The 10,394-nt window shown below is 39.3% G+C and overlaps 1 protein-coding gene across 1 annotated transcript; it reads left to right on the top strand.

Moving 5' to 3' along the window:
• The first annotated feature begins 619 nt into the window (after positions 1-619).
• tm2d3 (TM2 domain containing 3) lies at positions 620-4,411 on the top strand. The gene is made up of 6 exons (XM_083969342.1): positions 620-738; positions 1,347-1,433; positions 2,060-2,220; positions 2,434-2,608; positions 2,969-3,044; positions 3,167-4,411. The coding sequence occupies exons 1-6, from the start codon at positions 633-635 to the stop codon at positions 3,330-3,332; spliced, it is 771 nt and encodes a 256-aa protein (XP_083825468.1). The 5' UTR covers positions 620-632; the 3' UTR covers positions 3,333-4,411.
• Positions 4,412-10,394: the final 5,983 nt, after the last annotated feature.

Below are 10,394 nucleotides of genomic sequence, written 5' to 3'. Positions count from 1 at the left end.
TGAATGTGAATGTTGTGCTCTTTTAATGCTGGATTGAATGTCATGTGAAAGAGTGGGATCATTTTGTCAGTGAGATGTATGAATTTATAATTTGCAACAATGAAAATACAACCTTTAACAGTGGTAATAATCCATTGAGCAATACAGGGCCTACAAGCAACAACATACCAGGAACATGCAGTGTCAGGGTCACAGTGAAATTTATTTCTAAGAAGCTTCCTCCTTCCACATGAATGCTCTGTTGCTTATGAAAGGACAGTGCTGCAGGACAGCATCCTCGGCGCACAAACATCTCATTAAGTATGACACTTTACCCAAAATGACACTTAATTTAATTCGTTTTTCTTTTCTTTTTTAAATAAAATGTACTATACGTCTCTTGAGTGAAATTACAATGAGTCTGTTGAATGGCCAAAGATGTCACTATGCCAGCTACTTAGTCAGAAGACCTCGTCGAGGTTGAGGCTGAGAGAGCCGTCTGAGTAGCTACTTATTCCCTGGCATCTTCGTGACTAATCAAGGAGCCACCAGGTTTTTTTTAAATTTTGCCTTGGACTCACTTGACCGAACATCGCTGAGAATCAAATTTTCCTACATGACGTGAATGCAACTCCGGCGTGATCGTAGCAACAATGGCCACGATCTGTCAGATATGGAGACCGGACCGGGGACGGTGCTTCAAAACCTACGGAATAATTACCTTATTGTTTATGGACATGGTTTTACAATGTGTTAACGGTATGTTTATTACATTTACACCAGCTTGGCTCTTGTATTTGGTCATCTTACCTCGCTGTGCCGTAACGTTAGCTTCCTCCCACTGAGCTAGCCCCAACTGGCTAGCTAGCGAGCTAACACTAACGTCAGTGCAGCAGCTAACAGTTAGCAATGAAAATAAGGGATGCAATGTCTAGCCCTTATGTTTGTCAATTACAACAGGCTGTGCGGTCATTTAATAATACGTAGTAGTTAATCCACAGTGTATAAAAATGAACGGTTTACTGCCACTTTCAGTTTTCCTGTCAGTTGCTGTGTTAAGTAGGCTAAGTGCCACCAGCCAGTCAACGCCTCTGTTTAGTGAAGTCAATGTAACGTTAAAGCAGAAAACACTCCTGTATTTTACACACAAGTCGCCTGCGAGCACGTTTACCAGTTTGTTAAACTATATTTATTAGACCGACATCCTAACCCTAGTCCTGTCGGTCAGGTAAGGTAGGAGTGCAGCTAACGTTAGGTAGTAACCATTTCCCATTTACACAATTCACATAGTAACGTTATGTATTTAACGCATAATAATATGTTGGTGTCCGATCTGTTGACTTCTTTATTGTCTGGTTTCTTGTCAGGATACCTGAGCTCTGCAGGCCAGGAGCCCCCCTATGCCCAGCATGGACCTGCTATCACCAGCCCAGTTGTCCCTGCTGCATCATCAGGTAAACATACAGACATTAAATTGGCCATATGCAGGGTCTATGTCACTACACCGACATAAACATCATAAGGACCTGCATTTAGTAGGCTATATTCAAAATGTCAAAGTGATTGATAAACAAAATCTCTTGGTCTAGATACTTTCTGAGCATTTTCTGCCTCATCACAAATTTATTTATCTGACCAGAACAAATAAATGCTAATGGGTTTGTTATTTATTTATTTTATTTATTTTTACATAATGTTGCAGTTAAATTCTTAAAAGGTAACTTTCCTGTATTATAAGCAGAGGAAACATTAGGTGTTAAGCATATTTGTGCTCATGTTTCAACCATAAGTATTAATTCACTTAAATATATGTTTTCTTTTACCTCTGTCGCAACAAAGAGAGTTTTATTGTAATGTAAGGCTGGCCAGCAAGGAACCCTAATGAAGCATTAAATGCCATACTCAAAGACTCTCTGATGACCTTTTAGGTTGGGGCAGTGTTAGTCATTTGCCTCCCACATCCTTCCCAAGTTTTGCAAGAGCTTCTGGGGGATACAGTCGCATGTTTGTTGACAAACCCATTAGTGATCCGTGATACAAAGTCCTACTATTAACTGTGCCCCTGTTTGTACTTTTGCAGCATCCCCTGCAGATGAGGAGAACTACACTTCCAAGTGCCCCAGTGGGGGTTCGTGTAGTCGCCTTCCAGCTGATTGCATTCACTGCAACTACCAATACAACTGCACCTATGGGAAACCAGCATCTTTCACTTGTAAAACCAGAACAGGAGTTCACTGTATAGTGAGTTGCACCTCATTTTGTCATAGATCCATGCTTTTGGCAGATTTATACATATAAGTGAATATTTAATTTATCTCAGGGACTTAAAAAAAAGGGAAGTGAGGCATATAAGGTCTTGTGTCAACTATGAAACTGGAAGTTGTCTCAGTGTTGCTCAACAGAGGTTCCCAAGACAACAAGTGTAGTATTAACCTAATGTTTTTGTTTTTACAGGGAGAGTCAGGACAACAGCAAACCAACTTCTCTCTCTCCATCACCTGTCAGTTCTGCTGGCAGCTGGATCCATCCCAGTACCGCTGTTCAAACTCCACCAGCTGTATGACAGTGTCCTGCCCACGCAAGCGCTACAACGCCACCTGTGATGTCTTAGATCATGTACATTGTTTAGGTAAGATAAAGACTATGTAGAACCTGTTAGGTTAGGACACGTTATGAAATGACCCAAGCCTTTGACTCAGAACCGAGAAAGGTAAAAATGTGTGTTGAAAAATAGAGCAGGAAAACAGCTTCTGTACAGATAAACATCAAAGTATATACGTACAGTAAATACTGTTTTAATGTTAATGTAACATTTGTCCTGCAGCCTCCATCCAATGTTTTTTGTCTTTCATGTGACAGCTTTAAGGGAAATGTGTCTTCAGTGATGCTGATTTTTTGAAATCCTGTTGTGTTTTGGTTGAGTTTTATTTTGTTTGTACATCAGGACTGTCTCACGATGCAAACCAACGTTTTTTTCTTCCCTCTGTAGGAAAGAGACACTTTCTGAAACGTTTGTTTTGTGACTGGACCGGAGGGTACAAGTGGTCAACAGCATTAGCGCTGAGGTAAATCTGTCACAATTAGAGATCAGATGATGGAAATATTCTTGAAAAACCCTTTTTGAGGCAGCATGTGTGCTATAGTAGCAAATCTGACTTTTATTCTGTCTTTTTCTTATTTTGTGTAGCATCACACTTGGCGGTTTTGGGGCAGACCGCTTTTATCTGGGCCAGTGGCGAGAGGGTCTTGGCAAGCTGTTCAGTTTTGGAGGCCTGGGTATTTGGACTTTGATCGATGTTCTTCTGATAGGAGTTGGTTATGTGGGACCTGCTGACGGTTCGCTCTACATCTGAAGCAACACTCCGGAGACATGGCTGGATGGTTTGTGCCCTCTTTCGCTTCACTCTCGCAGATCTGAGATGCTGTGTTCTTAGCACGTTTGCCTGCCAGAGCTCGCTGTGCAACACGTCCTCATCCCATCTGCTAACAGGCAGGAAGTGTTTTCCTCATCACACCAACGACTCTACCCACACAACCATCAGATCCATCCCAATCACTCTGCGTCCGTCTCCTGTTGAGACTCTGCAGATGGAGCTGTAGAGGGAGAACGAGGAGCCAGTAATAATGTCTATTTGGAAGGTTTGACTTAAATGGTTTGTGTCTTGATGGTATATAGATAGATCTGGTGTCCTGTGGAGCTGCGCTTTCACAGAGATCCTGTCACCTGGAGCTGTGCGTTGCTCCTCCTTTATTGCAAGGTAAATGCATGAATGGAGGGTTCAAATGGTAACCATGGCTACAGAGCTATTCAGGGTGACACCAGATCCAGTAAAGCATCTAAAATGTAATATGAATGTCCTGAAAGAAAGCAGGAATATGCAGAAGGGAATATTTTCAGGTGCTGTCGTAGACGGGAGACAGTTGCCCCTGTGGATGACTCAGACGGTTACTTTTGCATGTTCCACTATACTTTTCCTGCACCAAGTCAGCAGTACAAACAACAACTTAAAGAATCTCTCTCCCCATGGACTAGATAAATGATACCCTGGTCTTTCAGAAGTACTATAACTACTGTCATCATCTATTGCAACATGTAGTCTCTTTCGGAAGATGTGCAGATGATAATCTTTGAGACTGTTATATTTGTATATAATTCATACAAGTAAGTGCTGATACACTTACAATGTGTTGCACTAGCAAACTGCAGTTTGCAGTGTGTGGTTTTCCCATGTTACAGATTTTGGAAATAGCCTGCGCATTCAACTAGTATTTTCCCACAAACTCATGATTATTCTCTGTACTAACACTGTAAGATCTTTGCTTGTGTCTAAGTGGCACAAATTGGTTCACCTCTCACTTTATGTAAATATATTTTCCTTATTCAGTGTCAGGGTTGTTTTAATTTTTTGGAACACTGTAAATGACATTTTTTAAGTTATGTTAATAAACTTGTGAAATATATGTTTATTTGATTGTCTCGGTTTATGGGTGAGATAGTAGAGATAGACCAGTGGGTGTTGAAGGCGAAAGAAAGGCTGAACAAGCAGTGAAAGAGGCAAAAATACTCCTGCTACTTTTAAGAGTTGCACAATCTTGGAGCAAACCCTGTTCATTTTTGCTCCTTTTTAATATTCTGTCAATACCTTTACTAGAGGTCAGAGGTGAACATCATGTCAATACTGATGTTTTGTTTCAAAGAACGATGAGCTTGGAGCTTCTGCTTGAGTGCCGTTCTCCCTGCAGCCTCTGACAGGAATGCTGTGGTCATTTTCACAGATGTCTGTGCTTTTTCTCACATTAAACACAGTGAATGCTGCAAGAAGCCTGTTACTCTCGGGCGTGTGACAGAAGGAGGAGGTCAGGAGGGTAAGGTTGTGACTGGGAAACCCTCTCCTTAACTAGGGCTGTTTTAGTGCATTTGAGCAAGGTATCAACCTGTTGTAAATAGCATTTAAAGATGTTTATCAGTTTGGCGATTGCAATTATTTCAGTAAATTAGTCATGCCAAGTTTTTACAACATTATTGATTCCACAATTCATCTTTAAGCGTGTGTTGCATAATGTGGAGGTGGAAGAAAAAACAAGAAATCAAAAGGAGAAAAAACTAATTTCCTTTCTAAGTTCTTCACTTTTGTGTCGACTTTTCCGATTGGCTGCTTTTCTGATGCTGTTGTAAATTCACTCCACCCTACAGTAACTCTAGTTCCTCAAATTTGACACCGCCCTCTCACAGCCACTACAGCTCCCTCCCACAGACTGATGCAAGTGTTTGTCATTCTGGGAGCTGCGGAGAGGACTTGAAATGCTTACCTATAGCATATTCTTCAGGAAGATGTAAATTATTCGTTCTAAACCTATAATTTAAATGACTTAAAAATGCTTCATCCACAGTCTACTCCCTATGATTGATCCCACTGACTGTCTCAGTATGATCTCACTTGAGCTGAATGATACTGTGTGGTTATGACTGGGCATGAAGAGGTTTACTGCCATTGCTATCATGCCCCATATTACTTGTCAGCACATGATATTAAACAGATGCTACAGGTATGTTTATATACATAAATGCACTGAGCCACATTTGTAAATGACAATGTCTGTGATAAAAAAAATATGATGGTAGAACTGGTGGTAGGAGAATAAAAAGCTGACTTTAACTATAATAGTGAGCACACAAACAAAGCTGTAAGCCTTACTTTTAGCACAATGTCATTATGTAATCCAACATGTTTCTAATGATGTCTGAGAAAAATTAGGTCTGGAGTAAATGGCTGAAGTACATCTCTAAAAAACTTTTTCCTAGTACAGTTCAGTGGGTACTGACCAATTACAAATAATAGCCAGAGTGGGATATGCTTTATCATTTGATGTGATTATTAGTAATTACACATAAAATCACATGGAATATAATTACCAATAGAGAATAAAAGTCAAATTTTGCCATACTTATTCAAAATAGTCACTATTCATACCACTATTTGGGAATAGAGGCTAAATATTATCTGTCAGAGACAGAATCACGACTTCCTTGTTTTGAATTGCTAATCATGTGAAGAGGAGAACAAAAGTTTATTCATCTCACTCTTATGCAATCCCACTTACTCCCATTGCAGCTCCGAATTTTGGAGCATCGGCTCTGACCCTCTGTGTCCAACACTGCCCGACAGATTGTCCTCTCGTTTTGCTCACTCCTACAGGAGACGGCGTCAACAACAAAACAGAATGCTGCAACCACATGAATTTAAAAGTCTAACGACTCTCAGCATCCAACTGTGTGCTCCTTTCTCTCACACTTGGACGGTTGCTAAGGAGTATTTGATACCACCTGAGGACATGGCACAAATTACATTGCCTGTAAAAGGTTTTCATGGCCGTTGGACTTTTCAATTTGCTTTTCATTTTCCTCTCACAATAGTATATTTCTATTGGCCTGACGCCAGTCAGCACAGGGCCATTTATATGATTGTCAGGGTCTAATTTAAGAACAATGGACAAAACACAAAATATTTGATTGCCAAAGTGTTCATCCCATTCATTACATCACACCATCTTCTCTACTGGTCAGTTGTTTTTAACATGTTATTAATTAAATGAAGCTCCCCTGTATGTGTGTGATCAAGGAGTTACAAGTGATGGCAAAATACACCTGTATGTGAAGTGTTTTACAGCTGATGGTCATTTTCGTGCCAATGAAGGAACAATTTTGAGGCTAAACTATTGAGAAGCACCGATCTGTGAAATGTACTAGAAGATTTCCATGTGTGAAAGTCCTGCAAATGCTGCCCTAAAAAATGAAATGTGTAAATAGCTTCCAAGAAGTCTGTGGACGCAGATATGGACACAGTCTGCAACAACTGCTGTAACTGGCTGAGTATTTTCCAAAAGGCATGTGGGAGATTTCTGACAAAAACTAGGATGGTTTTCCAAAAGTGAGCTTTCTTGTCCATCCTACTAAGCTCAGTAGCTATGACACGTGATTTGAATGCTGCTCACAGACAGAAATACTCTCTCAACGTGAAGTCCGATGTAAGCAGTGTTATGCTGTGTGGATTTTTTTTTTCTTCCTTGTGAAAAAACAGTTTAACTTAAATTTCAGCAAATATACAGACCAACTTTACTGGAGAACCATTTTGCAGTCTGCAGAGACCCCAGGGAGGTGCTTAATTGTCAAAGCCAGACAATGAAACCCAAACATAAAGTACTGGCCAATGGGTAATTCAGAATCCAAACCTCAGTCAAATCAACAATCTATGGTGCTGACTCACAGTCTCCATGCGACTTGGGCGGGAGATTAATGTGGATGTCAAACTATGCAAATGTCACAGACCTACCCACGCAGACAAAGCTGTGATTGCTATCTAAGGTGCTACATTTTTACCTAAAGTGATGCGTTGGCTTTTTATGCATCTGCTTATGTTGTGTGAGACATATTTGAGGTTTGAAAAAAAAATTGAGGATCATTTCTATTTTTTTTTTATGATTTCCTGATGATCTGTGTAAAAAAAAAGAAGAAAAAGAGTATGTGAGCCCTTTCGGAGTGACCTCTGGACCAAAGAATGACCAAATATGATCTGATATTCAATTAAGTCAAAACTGTAGACAAGCCCAGTTTCCTCTGACTAATATAACAGAAAAAAGTACAATTTTGTATCCTTATTGGAAGCAGTGATTAAACATTCACAGAGCTGGTGGAAAACTTAAACTTAAAAGACCTTTATTGTCCTTGCGGAAATTTGTGCTGCACAGCAGCTCAACAATCATCACAATCCCACTCAACACATATCATACTTAGGGGGGGGTCAGCGCGAGTTGTTTAGTAGAGTAGAAAAGTAAGTGAACCCTTAGATTTTATATTGGGTTAAACCTCATTTGGTAACAATAAACTCAACTAAGCTCCACCAGTAGCTGCTGACCAGATCTGCTTAATATTCAGGAGGAATTATGGACCATTGTTCTTCAAGCAACTGCCTCAGATCAGATATTTCCTTACGATGTCTGTTGTAGCTATATTTCTCCTCAGGCTATTCCACAGCATCTCTACTGGATTATAGTCAGGGCTCTGACTGGGTCACTCCAGGGGGTTGATTTTCTTTGACTTAAGTGTTTTGCTCTAGATTTACTTTGGTGTTTAGTCTAAGCTTTCAGCTGTTAACGTGGATGGTTCTTAGTGTTGAGCTGCTGGGGAAATTATTCTGACAAAGCCATTGACAAGCACCAGATATGGTTCGCTTCAGCAGACGTTTGTTGAGAACAACAAACTCAAAATGTGTGCTTTTAAGTCAAAGCTCCTCTACTGTAGCCCGACCCTCTGATCTTGTTTCATTGAATGAGCTAATATGGAGTTGGAGAAAGTGGATTCTTGGATTAAATGCAATAAGTTATCACTCAACATCAAGAAAACAAATTACATAGTATTTTATTCCATTAGAAATAAAAGTAACACCAATCATATCCATCTCAATATTAATGGGCAAAACATCGATAGTAAATTCAACTAAATTTCTTGGTATCCAGACGAATTCATTAATTCTAAATATCACGTCGATGTGTTAATCAACAAACTATCAAAATATATACTGGTTTATTCTTCAAACTAAGACATTATCTTCTTTGTCTGCTCTCCTTACTCTGTATAGATCCCTTATTGAACCACATATCAACTACGATAATATGGTGTAACACTTTTCCAAGTAATCTCATCAAACTCTTTACAAAAGAAAATCAATTTGTGCATTTACATGGTCTGCTTTCACTGCTCCCTCTGGCCCCCCTTTTCTACTCCCTTGATCTCCTGAGGCTTCCTGGTTTCAACATATATCACAATGTATGTTATATTAATATTATTATTATTACAATATTATCTATCAGGTTATCAACCAACGCTTATGTGAGCTCATTCCAATGTCCCGTCCCCTGCACACTCACAACACCAGGAAAAAAAATCTCATATTGGGGAAAAAGCGTAAACTTAAATGTACCAGCCTGAGTGTTGTTTGCAGGGGTCCGCAGATTTGGAATGAGCTGGGTGGAATATGTAGGCATGTTGTTGGGGGTTGAAGGGCGGATGTGGGTGAGGATGTTGTCAGTTGTTTGGGTCCCCTATCTATAAACACTCTTGCTTCTTTGGGGCTCCCTTTCATGTTTGTAAACTGCTCATGTGTAACATTTTTCTTTCTTAGTACATGAATAAAATACCAGAATCTGAATCTGTCTGAACTCTAGGTTTGATATCTCACAACTCCAGACAGCCTTTGTCGATGCCATTAGCTGAAAGGTTTTTTCCAGCCTATACTGTGGATATTTGAGGGAAAAAATCATCATCAGTATGGACAAGGGACAAAACTAAAGTCAGTAATTCCATTGGGTTCACTTACTTTTCTTGCGACTGTACATTTAACTTGTTAAATGAAAACATGAGACAAATACTTACTTATGTAACTGGTCTTTTCTACTGATTTATACATTTTCTGTTTCTCATACAAGGTTGGTATTGCTTTTAATTCATCAGCTCTCTTATCATCCTCCCATCTGTGCAGCCATTTAAATCACACCAGTGTGCCAAAAGGCTTTCCAAGTCTGAAACTCTTCCTTGGTCTTGGCAAGGCAACAGTATCTCACTTAATCTTGCTTCCATATTGGAATAAAAATAAGTATTGGACCATGTTTTTTTCAGACCACCATGACCAAATCAAAATGTGTCACAAACAAAAAGACGACATCAGGCCAATTGCAATTTTAGTGATTTATTTGTACAATAGGAATTGCACCGTACAAATTCCCAAGCTCAGATGTAAAGGCAAGAACATAAGAGCATCTATTCTGCCTGACCTGAACATCCCTCAAAACCTCAATGTGAGCTTAGACTGAAACATTTATGCCCAGAAAAAAAAAAAAATATATATAAAGCTAAAAAAATAAATAAAGCATCTACCTGCTGAACAAATAAACATTTTCAGGGCTATAAGACACCCTTCCCAACTAAGTGCCAAAGCATACTGAAAATACTGAAATTAAAAAAGGCTAAATTTAAAACAAACAAACAAACAAACAAAAATATGTCCACATTTAACTGTCCAACTTTTATGGCAGTGGAGTGATTATGGCCTCAGTTTAAATAACATGTAAAATTGACTCAAACTCACAGTTGACAAATACAGAAAAGGCATTTGGTGATATCCCTACCAGGTCCATGTGCCTATGTCACTTACACCACTTACACATGTAAACACCATCCACAGACAAATGTGAGCTGTTACACACAAGACAGGACACTTTTAATTAAAACAAAAAGAAAAGTAAAGAAAAATAAAATAAAATAAAAAATAAACTAAAAAAAAAATAGGTGGAATTCCTTCTCCAACCCATGTAGAACAAGTTTAGACAGCAATGGAGGTGACATGGTGTATGTTAAGTTT

Source organism: Trachurus trachurus, assembly GCF_905171665.1.
Source record: "Trachurus trachurus genome assembly, chromosome: 3".
NCBI classification, from domain to species: Eukaryota; Metazoa; Chordata; class Actinopteri; order Carangiformes; family Carangidae; genus Trachurus; species Trachurus trachurus.
Note: the sequence above shows the minus strand (reverse complement) of the source record. Positions and strands in the feature narration are given on the sequence as shown.

Excerpts from the sequence above, each read along its gene's own strand:
- tm2d3 (XM_083969342.1), top strand. The coding sequence starts at position 633 with ATGGCCACGATCTGTCAGATATGGAGACCGGACCGGGGACGGTGCTTC. Across the intron at positions 2,609-2,968 it reads AGATCATGTACATTGTTTAG|GAAAGAGACACTTTCTGAAA; the intron begins GTAAGATAAAGA and ends TTCCCTCTGTAG. Across the intron at positions 3,045-3,166 it reads TCAACAGCATTAGCGCTGAG|CATCACACTTGGCGGTTTTG; the intron begins GTAAATCTGTCA and ends TATTTTGTGTAG.